This window comes from Acyrthosiphon pisum, chromosome A1, assembly GCF_005508785.2.
Source record: "Acyrthosiphon pisum isolate AL4f chromosome A1, pea_aphid_22Mar2018_4r6ur, whole genome shotgun sequence".
Classification (NCBI taxonomy): domain Eukaryota; kingdom Metazoa; phylum Arthropoda; class Insecta; order Hemiptera; family Aphididae; genus Acyrthosiphon; species Acyrthosiphon pisum.
Genome location: NC_042494.1, coordinates 86,011,390 through 86,028,147, shown reverse-complemented (window position 1 = coordinate 86,028,147; position 16,758 = coordinate 86,011,390). Strand labels below are relative to the sequence as shown.

The 16,758-nt window shown below is 28.9% G+C and overlaps 5 protein-coding genes across 5 annotated transcripts; 2 read left to right on the top strand and 3 right to left on the bottom strand.

The window, feature by feature from the left end:
* The first annotated feature begins 1,622 nt into the window (after positions 1-1,622).
* Positions 1,623-4,654, top strand: LOC100160764 (SAGA-associated factor 29). The gene is given in 7 exon segments (NM_001326629.1): positions 1,623-1,747; positions 2,512-2,583; positions 3,347-3,481; positions 3,559-3,678; positions 3,737-3,883; positions 3,936-4,158; positions 4,350-4,654. Coding segments are annotated over 6 exon segments (894 nt in total). The 5' UTR covers positions 1,623-1,747; positions 2,512-2,520; the 3' UTR covers positions 4,556-4,654.
* A 1,903-nt stretch (positions 4,655-6,557) lies between these two features.
* Positions 6,558-10,017, bottom strand: LOC100165580 (homocysteine-responsive endoplasmic reticulum-resident ubiquitin-like domain member 2 protein). Its single transcript, XM_001950766.5, has 7 exons — positions 9,859-10,017; positions 9,612-9,771; positions 9,363-9,516; positions 7,857-8,142; positions 7,698-7,786; positions 7,419-7,617; positions 6,558-7,269 (listed from the first exon to the last, which is right to left on the bottom strand). Exons 2-7 carry the CDS (start codon positions 9,759-9,761, stop codon positions 7,044-7,046), a joined length of 1,104 nt encoding a protein of 367 aa, XP_001950801.2. The 5' UTR covers positions 9,762-9,771; positions 9,859-10,017; the 3' UTR covers positions 6,558-7,043.
* A 175-nt stretch (positions 10,018-10,192) lies between these two features.
* LOC100163513 (nucleoside diphosphate-linked moiety X motif 19) lies at positions 10,193-12,244 on the top strand. The gene is made up of 4 exons (XM_001950798.5): positions 10,193-10,704; positions 10,790-11,187; positions 11,274-11,481; positions 11,597-12,244. Exons 1-4 carry the CDS (start codon positions 10,404-10,406, stop codon positions 11,794-11,796), a joined length of 1,107 nt encoding a protein of 368 aa, XP_001950833.2. The 5' UTR covers positions 10,193-10,403; the 3' UTR covers positions 11,797-12,244.
* Gstcd (glutathione S-transferase, C-terminal domain containing) lies at positions 11,941-15,605 on the bottom strand. The gene is made up of 7 exons (NM_001206468.1): positions 15,344-15,605; positions 14,725-14,967; positions 13,848-14,370; positions 13,018-13,770; positions 12,751-12,963; positions 12,582-12,692; positions 11,941-12,522 (listed from the first exon to the last, which is right to left on the bottom strand). The coding sequence occupies exons 3-7, from the start codon at positions 14,145-14,147 to the stop codon at positions 12,253-12,255; spliced, it is 1,647 nt and encodes a 548-aa protein (NP_001193397.1). The 5' UTR covers positions 14,148-14,370; positions 14,725-14,967; positions 15,344-15,605; the 3' UTR covers positions 11,941-12,252.
* Jtb (jumping translocation breakpoint protein) lies at positions 11,941-15,605 on the bottom strand. The gene is made up of 7 exons (NM_001206469.1): positions 15,344-15,605; positions 14,725-14,967; positions 13,848-14,370; positions 13,018-13,770; positions 12,751-12,963; positions 12,582-12,692; positions 11,941-12,522 (listed from the first exon to the last, which is right to left on the bottom strand). Exons 1-3 carry the CDS (start codon positions 15,400-15,402, stop codon positions 14,205-14,207), a joined length of 468 nt encoding a protein of 155 aa, NP_001193398.1. The 5' UTR covers positions 15,403-15,605; the 3' UTR covers positions 11,941-12,522; positions 12,582-12,692; positions 12,751-12,963; positions 13,018-13,770; positions 13,848-14,204.
* Positions 15,606-16,758: the final 1,153 nt, after the last annotated feature.

The window sequence follows — 16,758 nt, the reverse complement described above, 5'->3', positions numbered from 1 at the left end:
TACGGTGGTCGTACGCTTGCTATGTAGCTGCTCTCTGGTGGCATTTTTTATACTGTGCTGTGTAAATTATTTTATGTGATAAGTCGTGATTAGTCACAAGTGATAACTGAAAAACGATTAAAAATTCAAAAATTTAAAATCACGGCCAAACTTTTATATTCACTATTATGTCTAAATAAATGAATGCGTATTACTAGTTACTATGTTGCTACCCAATTTGGAAAGTTTTTTTTTTTGCGCGATTTCTAACTTTGCTTTTGATTAGACATACGTGAGTATTGTCTCATTCTCATGGTAATATAATAAGTAATTATAAATTACATATTTATAATTATATTTAATTACATATATATAAATTTTTCATATTTCATAAGTCTATATATAAATATTATGTTTATAAAAGTAAAATTCTAAATGTAGTAAATCTAGTACGTCACTAGATAGCATCATAGTCGCAAACGTACATACCCGTACAACTTTGTGACCGGTGTCCCACCCTCCCCCTGCCCGGAGTGTCCAGTCCTATGTAGTAGTTCGTGTGTAAAATATTGTTATTATAAATATTAAAATATTATCTAAGGAGAGAGATGATTCATAATCTGATAATATGTCAATACATGATAAGATTGTTATCATTTTTATCAGTTATCCTGTAAGCTCTCTCTTGACACTATATTCTTTACTCTATGCTTGACACTCAACTCTGTGTGTTTTAATCATAGAACAATGTTTTAATAAAAGTGCTGCGAGCACATGCTCAACAATCACAAGTTTTTGTTATTAAGTTTATCCGCCCCAATCCACAATTACCAGCGTCAGGTGAAGATGCAACAATATATTTCATCCCCCCGCCCCCTATCAAAATTCCTAAATACGTCACTGACCCTCCCCATGGGCCATGACAAATTCCTAAATACGCCACTGGGATTAATTTTCCGGGGTTATTTCTTCGCGGTGCCATTTTATACATGGGAATATGGGATAAATTCAACCGTTATCTCGGGGACCGAAATGCCCGATGCCCAAGCATGTCTAGTGAGATAGATAGTAAGATACTATCTTAGTCCGTGGTGAATACTATAATTTTGAAGACGTTGTACGATTACCACTCTTTCTAAAGCTGGCACCACTGGTACTTGTATGTATAGTCTTCTATAGATACCAGGGGTATGAAACTCCGTGAATTGGCCGAATCGGGCGATTGTAACCTTGAACACGGCGTGGCATACGTAATATATGATAAAAGTAAACAGTGGAAACAACCTGACCCCGCGCAGAATATCCTGCCTATTAAGCGGAAACGGTTTTTCAATACGGGTATAACATCATGTCAGTGTTACGGAAACAGTTTCATTGTTCGGACTTCAGATCATAGGTAAACACTTCACCCATCAGCTGATCGAGTTTCGCTTCTATATTGTTCTATGATAGATACTAACCGTGGTACCCGGTATACACCACGGATTATTTACTTATCAATATTCAATATTATATCTTAAACCGTGGTACAGAATATATTATAATCCTTTTCTTTATCATCTTCTATGGAGTAACAACGAAATAGTATAATACATTTTGTCAATATTGTCATATTTTTAATATAACATTTTCTATCAATTTTTGTGTGTTTATTTCATGACAAACGCCCACTCGTTTGTACTTTGTACAATTGAGTTACACAACAAGTCTAACATTATAATTTCAAAATATTGGAATTAATTAAACCACTATTTTATAATTTTGTGAAGTAAGTACTGTTTCCGTTTCAATAATTGAATTTAAATGTTTAGATCGAATTCATATTAGTTTACCAAACCTATATATCTATCAATAAAGTAATCAATCATTATTTTTAAATTGTTTTAGATTATGTTTTTGTTAATTAATTTTTTCTTTCTACTTTTATAAAGAAAACCATCTAAAAACATTAATATCTTGATAGGATCGGTGGTGTATTGATAGGGTAGCTTGACAGGCAATGTGCCATAGGCCCATGACTCTGAAGTCTAGAGCAGGGACGGCAAATAGGACTTATTGAACGTGCCAATTTATGACATAATTAAAAAAAAAAATTCAGTCGTGCCACTAATTATATCTCTTAACACAGAACATTTTTACAAAATATAAATGAAAAATGAATGATAATTGATAATAATGTAGAAAAAAATTATTAAAAAAATGAACATTATTTTATTGATTGGTTTTTTTACTTCATATTATTTGAAAGATTTTTTATGTCTGGTTAATTTGCGCTGTTGCTTTCAAGGAATATAAATATATAAAGGCATATGAATGTCTTTCGGGTGCCATCGAAAATTTCTCGCGTGCCACTTATTTGTCATCCCTGGTCCAGAAGGTTCTTCAAGAAATGTTTTTCAAATCCAAAAAACCGTTCTCCATTATTACTAAATTAAATAAAATGATATACTTGTAAATTTAAATTGTTTTAAAATATAATAAACTTAGTTACAGTAGTTATAAATAATAATTATAATAATAAAATAATTTCAGAAACAAAGTATGGCAATGACAAAATCACTAATTGATACAACTGTTGCTGGTAAAGAAAATTCAGATGAACAGGTAATATCTTTGTGGCCCTTTAAAATGACAACTCTTAAAAAATTTAGATTGTTCAACTCCTTTTGGGTGTAACTCACTGCAGTAGTGCAACTGAACCACCCTGGTAGGCAATGTGCAAAAATTACATTTGATGCATGCTTGTACCTGATCTGCCCGATTAACCAATAATAAATAATTATTATTTCTATTAATTATTTCTCCTATAACTAAAAGCAACCATTTATAAACCAACATTTCCACGGTAAATCTGTTTGAGCACCTCCCCGGGCTTCTATTGGTTGTAGCGTTATGTTATATAGCCTGTGGCCTTCCTCAATAAATTAAACATCCAACAAAAGAATTATTTTTCAATTCGAACCAGTAATTCCTGAGATTAGCGTGTTCAAACAAACAAACTCTTCAGATTTATAATATTAGTATAGATTATACTATAGCCTATACAGCCTTTCTCAATAAATGGACTATACTACACAAAAATAGTTTTTCAATTCGAACCAGTAGTTCCAGAGAATAGAGTGTTCAAACAAATAAACAAACTATTCAGTATTTAGCTTTAATTATTAGTATAGATAATATATTTTATATGCCTAGTCATACTCTGGCACGATGATCAATTTTAAAATCTGAAAAATAAGAATAAAAATCAATACAACGAATAACAATGTAACATATTACTACATCTTGTGTTATAATTTACCTTAGATGTATTTTTAAACTGCATTAGTGTACACTTGAATAACAGTTAAAAATGTATTTATTTTAGACCATTTTAAAGAAATTATTCAAGATGATATTTAATCTACCTCAAACGGTGTCATCCACTGAGGCTGTGATTGATATAATTAATACTACACAAGAACAAGTTATTAAAAAAGGCATGATTGATCCTGAATCGCAAGTAAGTCGTAAAATAATTATTACAAATATTTCATTGAAAAATTGTTACATTTTTTAATTGTTTTGTTTAATGTATAGAAATCTTTAATCAGTTTCTATGAATCAGCTGATATAGAAACTGCTAGAGAAGAAGAAATAATTAGAAGTATTTTGGAAATAATACGTGAAATTCGAAACATACGTCATCAAAATATCAAAGTGGGTACATAATTATATCAGAATTAAAACAGTTTTAAAAGGTTATTTGTACATTTAGTCACTTCTGCAGTCTCAAAGAAGTTCGACATTCCTTAAATTATTACAAGTAACAGCGACGCGGATGCCAGTGTGGCATCCAAGGCATGACGAACAACCACCTCCATTGTGTGGTGCTATTGAGCCACTTCCTTCATATGTTGCAAAAGTATGTTAAGTATGTTGTTAGAAAGCATTTGTATAACTAACATAAGTTATAGAGTGGGGATTTGGTGGCAGCGCTTGTTAAACAATCTGGAGAAGAGCGATGGATTGTGGCAGAAGCAGTTGCATTTAAAAATGGAAGATATGAAGTGGAAGATATTGATGTAAAAGAAACTAACCGTAATTTCACATTAGAAAAAATATACGTAAAGCCATTACCACTAATGAGAGCTGATCCAGTCACTTGTCCCGATGCGTTTTTTCCCTGCAATCAATTTGGTTAGTATACTTTAACTATTGTACATTTTTAAATTTTTGGATGGACCATGTTAAACTTAATTGATGAATATAGTCAAAATATATTCAAAGTTGAAGGTTTCCAAAAAATTACGTCAATTCATTGCTTAATAATATTATATATTTCAATATTCACATAATTCGTAAATACTATAATAATTATTGTTGTATAGTTTTAGCAATGTATCCACAAACTACTTGTTTCTTCAAAGCTCTAGTGAAAGCTCCTCCTAAAACAAGTTATGATGGATATGAAGTTTTATTTGAAGACGATTTTAATCAATATACCATAATGATGGTTGTATCCCAAAGATTTGTTGTTTCATATCCATCATTAGAAATTATTCATAAAGACGACGAGATGATGGTAGAATATTAATTTTATATAACATTACTCATTAGCTTATCAATTTAACTATTTTAAGATCTTATAGTGTTTTGTATGGATTTTTTATTAAAACAATTTTATCTCATCAGACAATATCTTGTATTTTATATTTTGGTTAAGTACTCGTCTAATATAACAATGTACAATGGTGTAGCCACTAGCGACTAGCCAGGAGTATTTTAAGGGTTTAAACCCCTACCACTCCTCCCAACTTTTTTTCTATGAAAATAACCTATAGAAGCTTTTTGGTTGGTAGGTATTGTGACTTTTTACGGTAGTTTACTGTCATGCATCATAATTATTGATATCAATTTGAATGCAAGTAGTCCAAGTATGTCAGTAATTGGAAAATTAACAACATAGACAAAAAGTTTGTTGAAGCTGAACAACCAAAAAATGCATTAGAAACGCTTATAATATTATGTAACCCACTTAAATGTCCAATCATAAAAATACTAGCTACACTGCTACAGTGTTACGTGCTCATGATTACAGTGACTAGTTTGAGGTAATTTTAAACCTTAGAAAGTCCTTATACATATTGAAAATAGATACAGATGAATGAATTTGCCAAGAACTCAATGAGATTTAGAAATAAAGTATTATTTAGCTAAAAACATTTTGCAAAAATATAAATAACCAAAAGTACTATTATTATTAAAATAATTTATATCACATATATATTGTATATTTTGTTAATCCTGAATTGTTGACCATAAAAGTTTTAATTAGTAAGTAACTTTATCTAAATTTTATTCAAATTAAGAAACGTAGTCTGAGACGTAGCATTCTTACACTATTGGCTTACAAGCAACAAACGGGGTTTGTCTGACTGCTGCCTGACAAAAATTGTTTGCCGCCAAGTTTGGTTCTTAACTTGATTAGAGTATAAGTCTGAGAGTATGGTTATAACTGTAGGCTTAGGGACTTATAGCTCTAAAAAATATACAAATATGCATGCAAACGTGCTTCTAGAATCATTGAAATATGCATTTATATGCATTAAAAAAAAAAAAATTGACCACTAAATCTTAGTTGATTTCACTTTTAACTTTAAAAAGTTATTTAACTAATAACTTTTAATAAATTTTAACTAAATTTATATCTAATATTTAATAAATAATAAACAATAACTAAGAATTATTAATCAAATATACAACTTTTATTATTGAATAAGCAACAACTAAATTTGAAAAAAAAATATTTACCTTAAAATTTTGAAAATTTAAACTGAGAATCAAGTGACTGAGTTTATTTTTTGTATCTTTAATTATTTTTAAGAAATCCGACAGCTTAGTACCTTTTTTTTCTAAAAATGTTATCGCTCGAGGTAAAAATTCAAAATTTGCTTTGATAAATGTTAGTTGACATGGAAGATTACTTTTTTTCAAATACTATTTAGCGGAATTACTGGAAGTATTAATATATTTTTTTTTCGATCCGTTGAAATATGCATATAATATAGTTATATGTATCTATAGTTTTTAATTTGAAATTTGAAAAATTTGACAAAATATGCAAAATAAGCATAACAATTTTAAAATATGCATTTTCCTGCAAAATCTATCAAATATGCAAAAATATGTACATTCAAATTTTAGATCTGATATTGTGGCATCGAGAAACAAATTTATTTTGCACTCTGCTATATTTAACAATAATTTAAAAAAAGTATGCAAATGCTAGAAGTCCCTAAACCTAGTTATTAGGTTGAGTAAAACTATGAACATACACTATGACTAAATAGCCAACATATCAAGTTCTAGAGGTATATAAATTATAAACTGTAAACAAATAACCATATCATTAAATTGGTGAAAAAAAGAGTGGAATAGTTAAATTGTTTTTGTTAAAAATATTAATTGTTAGTAAAATAGTCTATTTTTATGAAAAGATATCATTTTCTTAATTACCAATGATTAATAAATGTAGAAATGTTGTTTATAAGTTGCAATAAGTTTAATACATATTTCAAAAGTAATGCAACATAATATTTAGTCTTATAAATTGTATTATATTGGTAATATAAATGTTATATTGTATTTATTTTATGATTACTAAATATAATTTATATTATAATAGCATAAAAGCATTCTAAAATGTATAGATAATTAATATAGAATATCCACTAACATACATTTTGAGTAATAGTTTAAAATATATTTATGTGTAGCCTTTAATTTTGCTTATGAAATAGTGTAAATTATGTGAATAAATTACAGACAAATCTAAGTGCTACTTACTTTTTATTAATGGAAAAACACAATGTGTCCCTAAATAATATAATACATATTACATAGTAATAAAGTATTATTGTATAAATACCCCAAATACAATGATAAGCTTAACTTAGTTATAAATTATAATAAAACTTAACAATACAACAGAATAAAGAATATGATTATATCATTATTAATACAATAGTAAATATACATATTTATTTAATATGTTATTCTTTTACATATGGTTTATTTAATACTTATATTATATCCGGTTGTTGTGGTATGAGAGAAGTAAAAAATGTACTAACAACTGTCCATAACGTAGTTATTAAACGTTCATTTTGTCTTACTGTTGTGTCTTCATTATTTCCATTCTGCTCTTGTGACAAATTCCTGTTGTCATCAACGTGCTGTTCCTGTTGTTCAAGTTGAAACCTCCTTCTATTATGCTCATGAAGGTGTCTCAAAATTCCACTTTGGTACCTACAAATAATTAAGAAAACTATAAGATAATGGTATTTTTATTTGGTCAATTTAACATTCAAATAATCCAACATATATATATATATATTAGATCGGTGTTATTCAAAATAGAAACTTGATTTACAATTTAAAACAAATTTTGAACTTACAAGTATAATATAAGTGCAAAGCCAGCAACAACAAGAAAACGCCCAGGTGATGAATAGAAATAGAGAACGCTTATGAAAATAAATACTCTACTGGATACATATAACCAATCTAACCAATCTTGATTGGGCCCAGCATCTTGTATGTTTATATTTGGATTATTAGCAGGAAGGTTTTGGTCTGCTGGTTGATTGTTGTTATCTAATATTAAAGTAAGTATCAAATCATTAACATGCATACAGTTTTTAAAATTTTAATTTATTTTTATAAATGTTTATTACTATTATTAATTGGTAAATCTGGAGGAGGAGATTCATTTTCGGCAATTGGAGTATTTATTTTTATAGGAGCACCTAAACTCGACGCAACTCTATAAGACACAACATTTAATTAATCAGAAAAATTAATAATTATTAATTGGTCAAAATTGAAATACTTACGATTGCCAATATTCTGCCATTTGAACAGCATACATTTTATTCACCCACAGTATTTGCTCAAGAGCTAGTTGTTCTGGTGTCAATGGACTGCGGTTAACATTATTATTAGATTGGATTTGATTTTTGGTGGGTTTAGTTTCTTGTTTATTGTTTGAAAAAGTACTAGCTTCTTGATTAGTATCTGCAGAGGTACTAGTTCCAGAAGTACTAGCACCATAGTTAACTTCATTCAACTTAGGGCATTTACCATTGATTTCTTTTACAATTTCCTCACTCTTAAGTTTTTCTATGAATAATAAATATCAAAAAATAAATTCACCAGAAATAATTAAATAATAAAAGAAACCTAACGGCTGACATAACAGTAAGATAGAATACTGTATTTAGTACAAACATTTTATATAAATTAGTTCAACTATAAATTACATAATATAACCTACTAGCTAACTAACAGATAAACGTAATAATTTAGGACCTGGTGTGGCTCGAAGGTTGGAACCAGCACTAATGTGTTCTGAGGTCAATAATCAGATGGCGTCGCTTCCTCAACCTAACGTAACAACCTTACAAAACGCTAATAGTGGCTAATGGCTAATAACTTAAGAGTTAAGATCAATTAAAAAAATAACCTAATTTGTATTATAACATAATATAAGTACAATACTCCATTCAATTTAATATTAAACCACTCAGCCGAGCAAAACATATTTTTCCCCGTATCCTCGCCACAATTTGAACATCAGTGAGAGCGTTAGCGCAAGCGCCAGACGGCCGGCAATGACTGTAGACTGCATGTGCGAGAGCAGTTCAATCTTAACTTGAACAGAGTATATCTATTCTGGTATTCATGATTTTAACATTTAGGTTTAAGCAAACATAACCTGATAATGTATTGTATCAGAAATTTTATTCCGGGCAACAGAAATTTTGAACACCCTACACCAAATATTAAATTGAATTAAAAACAAAATGAACAAAATTTGAGCCATCTAGAGTTGATACATTTAACAGGCAGCAAAGTGCACAGGATCAGCTAGTTACTATATAATCTTTATCAGAATAAACTGACAGCATTGTTGATTTGAGTTGCTGAATATCATACATCAGTTATTTGCTTGGATCAAACGGAACACGAGCTGTAACTGAAATCCAGGAGCCCACCATGGGACATCACTAATAAACTATGAAGAGCAGGATTTGATAGAGCTAAGAAATGGGAAAAGGTTAACTCTACAACATCAATTTTTTGAATATTTATAAAAATAATTTAAGCCTACAAATTTATATTAATTTTGTGTTATATTTTAGTATTTTTGTAGAAATGTTAGCCAAGTTAATTAGTGTATAAAACCATACAAAATAAATAAATAAATTAGAGAATGAATATTAATATTATTGTACTTAATTTAAAAATATCATCAAAATTTATTAAGATAACAATAAAACATTATTATATAAATAAATATAAATTAGTTTAAATATTGAATATAAAAAGAAATGATTTACCTTTAAGTGGGATACAACAAGATGAAGATGAACATACCAAATGAACAGTACGATTGAGTTGTCCATCATCGTCATATGGTCTCAAAATATCTTTTAGAATAACACCGTCAGTTAAGAGTTGACCAGAATATATTAACCTTTGGTCTTCTGTTTTCTAGTAAAAAAGTAAAACAGATTTTATTTAGCGAACTTAAATAGTTTCACTTCGACCTCAACTTAATTAGGAACAAAATTAAATAAAACACTAACTGGTTTGTTTGGATAAGTTTCATGAATGTACCCTTTGAGTTTTGCTACAGACCAATCCAGTTTACATTTTATTGTGTGGTCATTGATTTGTTGGTTTGGCGCTTTAATGGTTAATGTGATCCAAGGATCTGTAAGACCAATGTCCATCATATTTTGGCACCTTGCAAAAATCAATTAGGTATTAAATTCCATAATAAACACAATATAAATTAATTACAATCTGTAACCTAATTATAAATACACTTACTGCTGATGTACTAGTCTATTGAAGGGTTACAAATTACAATATTATGAAAATTTATGAGTTTTTAAAAACAACGCAATTATTAATTAGTAATATCACCTAAACAGGAATAATTTGAGTAGGTACCTACCTATACAATTTTCTATTCCTTTCAATATCAAGTATAACATTTTGTTATCAGTTGATAGTTATTTGGCTGTTTTTTATTGGTCGGAGGATAAAAAAATACTTATCAAGGTACATTCCCCACCACCAACTACAATTTACCAATGTTTTTATTCCAGTTATCAGTATTTAAATATGATAATAGATATCCATTATCCTCTTAAATATTGATACTAGTAAGCAAAGTTGTGCATAATAGTTAAATCCAAGTTCCAACCACCTCGTAAAACCATAATTCGTTTTAATTAAAGAAGTTGATTATAAATTATAATAATAATGTTCACATCAAAAATCGATTAAAAATTACTATAATTATATTGATATTTTACATGTTCAAGTTTAATCGAGTTTGAAATGGACGGCTATTTAATCATGGAATTTAAATGTTTTGTCACCATTATGTTTTAACTTTTAATTGTGCACAGCTATTCAAATTAAATATGAGTTTTTGGCGAGAAGCTTCTAGTGTGATACTACTGACAAAGTCTTCCAATGTGAAGAATGTCTGTCGAGATCCGTTCAAAATACTATGCATTAAAAGAAGTGAAATCAATTCTTACTTACCTAATTATACAGTCTTTCCAGGAGGAACTACAGAGAAATCCGATTCATCTCCTGAATGGACAGACATTATTCCAGATTGTACAAATTCTAATTTAAATTTGAATATAATTGGCTACAGCGGTATGTCTTATTTATTATATACTTAGTACTTACTTTAGTAGTTCATTACATTCTAAAAATCATTGTATATTATTATTTGTCTTAGGTAGCCCAGCTATTAAATTTGTATCTGATAATGAGCAAGGTTCTATTCCAAAATGCCTATCACTAAGAGTAACTGCTATCAGAGAAACTTTTGAAGAAAGTGGTATACTGTTGTGTAAAAAAATGAACTGCGACCAATCTGAAAATTGTGCAACTGTCAATCATTTAGAAATTGATAGCATTGACAGATGGAGAAAATTAGTTCAAAAAAATGCATCTAACTTTATCAATTTATGTAGTGAAAATAATTGTTATCCAGATGTTGGTGCCTTGCACTTGTGGAGTAACTGGTTAACGTCTCCACTATTAAAGACAAAATTTGATACAAAATTTTTTCTTGCTTTTATTGAATCTTCAGTTAATGCAAGTCCTGATGGTGTTGAGACATCACAAATGACAGTGATTATTTACTGAATTTAGTGTTAATATTTTATAGAAAATTTCAAATGTTTGGTAATCTCACAAATATTATTTTTTATATTTAGTGGAATACACCAGATGAAATGTTATCACGATTTGTTAATGGCGATGAAAAACTTGTGACTCCTCAATATTATGAATTATTAAGATTAAGACAGTTTACATCATTTACCAAATTAACAAATTTTGCTTACACAAGAAGTATTGAAGGATGTGAACAAATATTACCAATGGTTATCGCGACTAAAGATGGATACTTAACATTACTCCCAGGTAAACTATTATTGATTATTGATGTATCTAATAAATAATAATTACTATGAACATTGAACATAGTCTGTTAATTGTAATATATGAAAATAACTGTAATTATTTTGTGCATTTAAAGGAGATAGCAAGTTTAATAATTCTGAAAAATATTTAGAAGTACAATATGAATTGGATAAACATTTGAAAGATTTTGACTCTGATGTGATGCATAGACTACATCATTCTGAAGAATATTTACCAAAAAAAATAATAATTAAAAACTATATACCAAAGTGTGGACACGTATTGCCCGCAATTCTACCCGATTGTAAAATTTGAAAATTAAGGTACAATAGTTTATTATTCGCCAATTTAATGTGTCACAGTAATTAATATTGTTGACTATAATTTATTTCAAAAATATCTTTGAATTTTACCAAACATTGATCTCTATTCCTCCTGATCAAATCAACCAACTTTTTATTTTTATTTTGTTGTTATTTATTCTATTAAATTATTTATTAGTTTTAATTAATTTTAATCTGAGCAACATTTTTAATTAATACAATTTATAAATAATTACAAAAATGACTTAAAATGCATGTTATTTATTCATACTATTAAAATAATGTGTTGTTACCATTGTTCATTAACATTGATTTTAAATGGAAAAATGTTGAAAAGTAAAATTGTTTAACATAATATAATGAACCAGATCAGTTATCAAATTATACAATGTTGTTTTGATATGTTAAAAATGTTAATAAAAATATTATTGTAATGCTGAATTTATTTCTATGATGGGATACCAATGAGCATATTGTTTTTTGGTGTACATGTAGGTGGTTCTAACTTTGAAAGTGTCACATTATAACCAACTTCCATTGCTCTGGATGCACGATCTTTATCTACTGCCGCCATGCATGTATAACCTTGCTGTGTTTTTGTGCAATTTGGATCAAAATGGGTTTGATCTGCACAATGGCACAGTACTAAGTAATCTTCAAATGAGAAATTAGCTTGTCTCAATGCTTGACTTCTTGGATATTCCAAAATATGATTATCCTGTAAAAATTATTACATTATTTATAAACATGCACATTCTTAAAGTTATCCAGACTCACTTGGACACCTCCATAACAGCAGGGACACACAACAAATGCTGCATTTTGCTGTAAGCACTTTTCTAATACCAAATCTGTAGCAACACCACATCCATGCAAACATAAACCTACCTAGTAAATGTTAAATTTGGATTATTAAACTTGTAATAAAACAAAAAAAAAATTTTACCTGGAAATTTGCTTTAAAATAATCCAAGTTAGAATGCACAATCATAATGTTTTTTAAATCCAACTTCTCAACACGCTCTCTAGCTCTTCGTAAAGACTCTTCTTTATTGTCGACCAATATTACTGTTAGATTTGGTACAAGATAAGCAATTACAATTCCTAAATGTCCACTCCCACAACAAAAATCTACTACTACGTCACCATCTTTAACAACCTATAACAAATAAACAGTTAGTATTTTCACGGTAAGGAATTTACATTTACATACATTTAATGTAGATTGAATAAGATTTTCCAATTGTTGCGTTTTTCTGATTAATCTTTTATCAGGTATATCTCCACCAGATGGACGAACCTCGTACGGTAATTCATCCCAGTCAATAGGACACAAATTATTAGAGCTTAAATCTATATTGATATTTAAGGTATCAAATGCCTGGATTATTTCTTGTACATTTTGCTTAACATATGTTTTCGCTCGTGGATTATACCGGCGTAAATCACATTTATATAATGAATAAAATGGAACTTCAGGCAAAATTAGATTTTTTGGCAATTTAACTCTATCAAAAATGATATTTTCTAAATAACTACCAATATCTAAGCGTTCCAAAATAGATTTGTACCATTTTAAAGTTAAAGGTAAAAAAGTATTCATTGTATTTTCGCCTAGCAATTCATAAGCAATATATATATTTGGTAGTATAAGTACATCTGAAAGTGTTGGATTGTCCTCATCTGCAAATCTTTGAGTAGGATGGAGTGATTTTTCATTTAGACGCTTATTAATATTGTGTATTTGCAACGGCTGTGATAGATGGCATTCAAATCGAGCAAGTTGTATTGGAATTTCATATGTGGCATTTTCATCAGAGATTTGATAATCGAAAAAAGTTTTTATTGATGCCTGCAATTGGACTTCACAATATTTGGTCCATGATGAAACTTCGGCACAAGCGGATAGACAACTTTGTCTAAAACCAAGCAGCCAAATCCAGTTTTTTTGAATACTCTTAATAAGCTAAAACAAATATTTATACATTACACTATGAAAATAAATTCATTAGTTGTACCATCTACTAATAGGTAAATATATACCATTCGTAACGAAGAACAAAATCCAGCAGTACAATAATATCCATTGTCACTTTGAAATACTGGCAATAAACAGTCTGCAGCTGGTCTAGGTAAATCATTTTCTAATATAACTGTATAACTTAAATCATTGATGGAGAATTTGAATATATTATGCTTGTCTTCAATATTTGTGGATACTACAAGAATAACTGGAGCTTTGATGTATCGACAAACAAATAAAACAATCGATGTTTGCAATGAACATACAATATGTCCATTGGTTTTATCCAAATCAATAATATTAACAAATAAGGAAGACATTGAAAAAACTGACGAACTTTTTAATTTGTACAATACGTGATGTACAGCTGTATACTGCTATACAACGGAATCTAATTGTTTTTGTATTCTTTTCATTAACTTTTTATGAAACTGTTTTTTTTTGTACTGTATAACAGATAAGCTGATTACAGCAATAACAAATTGTGAGCCTTGGAATAACCAAAATTCTTTTTCTGATGTTCTTATAGTTGGTTTTCTGCAACTGCAAATTAAAACAAACCTTAATAGTTTATAAATAAATATGATACATTTATAACTGAAGATTGTTATATATGCTTGGTAGAAGATACAACAATTAATATCAATTTCTATAATATTATGATATTATATTTTATTTTAATCTACCGAAAGAACTAAGAAGAAATATTATAAATTAATAATTATTAGTAGAGAATTTGATAATATTGATTTGTTAGCAGTTTTTAGGATAACATGTTGAGTAAGTTGATTGTTTGAGACTGACTCATTATATATACATTTTTTTTGTTTAAATTTAGATTATTGAAGTTAACATTAATCCTTTGTTTGAAATTGATTATTAATAGTATAAACATACTTTCTATATGCTAGTCCAGAAATTTTGCATTTAATTGTTTCAACATAACTCGCATTTATGCATTCAAGTTTGTCAGAACACAAATGACACTCTTTCAGAATTGTATTTTCTTCTCGCAACCAACATTTATTTGATGAGTTTTTATGATCTTTTACACCTTCAGATGTCTCTGTTGCAATTGTGGCATTAAGACCAGACAATGCACTTGAAGATGTAATTTTTATAAATATTAGTAGAGTAATCCTAAAAATAATAAATTTTTGTTTTACAAACTTAAATAATTTATTATTAAATCAGTGACTATGGACAAGGCAAAAAGAGGATTTGATCAAAATTAAAACAAAACATAGAGCGTAAAATATATATTTAACAACTGCAAACTACGGTCAGTGGTATAGCCAGGAAGTGGCTAAGGGGGCTATATTGTTGACCTTAGAATTTTATCAAGATTAATAAAAAAATAAAAAACATATTATATTTGTATACTTAGCCCCCCCCCCCATATATAATTCCTGGCAACTCCACTGACTACGGTTGTTAAATAAAGTAAATAATATGTAGTGCTAAAATTGAATTAGTTTTTTTTCATTAAATAATAAACTGATCAAAATATATTTACCCTCCGATGAAAATAATTAACAGTAGTAATCTTTTGACAGAACAAGATTCCAACACCATTTTACATTTTTAATAACCACACAACTGAATGAATGTGAAATCATCAAATATAAGGGTACAAGGTATTTTAAATAGTTAAACAGTGAGCAGCTGCAGACCTCCAGAGTTCCAGTCGTTCATGACACTAGACCTAAATGGCATATTACAGATTTATGGACAATGATAGACTTCGTCAGTTTTCGTCATGTGACAATTTACAAAAAGACGATATCACGTTATCACCACAGATAACACGAAAGCATTAATTCGTTCGTGGCGCTATTTATCATTAACTTGGTTTTGAATTTATGCACTGAACTAAATACATATTTAGTTACGTATACGTATTTAGTTCAGTGAATTTATGCCACACTCACAGATAAGTATAGTATATTATACATTTATACAATTATACCACAGACTACCGTCCTGTATTAGATATGAATATTGGTTGCATCCGAATTGCATGCAAAAAAAAAAATGTCCAAATTGCGTGCCATCTCTTGGAGGGGTCTATCCGAATTGCATGCCATCTCTTAGAGGGCTTTGTCCGGATTGTATTATTAACGGGAAAAACAAAACAAATTTATGAAGATGCTTTAACTAATTTATTACTGAAGATGAACGATTTAAACTTAAATTTATCGCCAAAAATAATTTACGCTGACTTTGAACTTAGCTATTCTAAACTTAGCTATTCATTCTGCACTTCTAGTTGTTTTTCCAAATAGGTACAATAAGAAAAGGATATCGTTTCCACCTAGGACAGAGCATATGGAGAAAAATTCAATCAGTAGGTTTATGTACAAATTTAAAAAAAAAAACAGAAATCGGATTATTTTTAAAATTATTTTTTGGACTGTCATTTTTAAATCTAAATGATGTAGACGACTGTTTTACGAACGAAATCATGGCAATTCAACCCAACGATGATCGTATACATGCATTTTGTGACTACTTCTTAGAAACGTATGTGATGGTTGACCGTATTTTATGTTGTATAGAACAGGTCACAGTTATGTTGTTTTTAATTATTTGTGTAACATTGATCATACCTAATAATATTCAACATACCTAGGTATGTAACCTACATAGGTAGGTATGTCAACCGTTGACAGTTTATTTCCACCAACTATTTGGGCTGAGTTTTCTAATTCTATAATGCGTACAACTATTGTTTGTGAATCATTCCATTCCAAGCTGAATAGCATGTTTTACTCCCCAAGTCCTAATATTTTTCAATTAGTTGATGTCTTAAAGCAAGTAAAATGTGAATTGTGATATATATGTAAAAATGCGTAGTTCAAATTTAAGTAATAGACGCCGGGCAAATATTAGAAAAAAGAAAAAAGTATAAGTTTAGTGATGACGGAATTT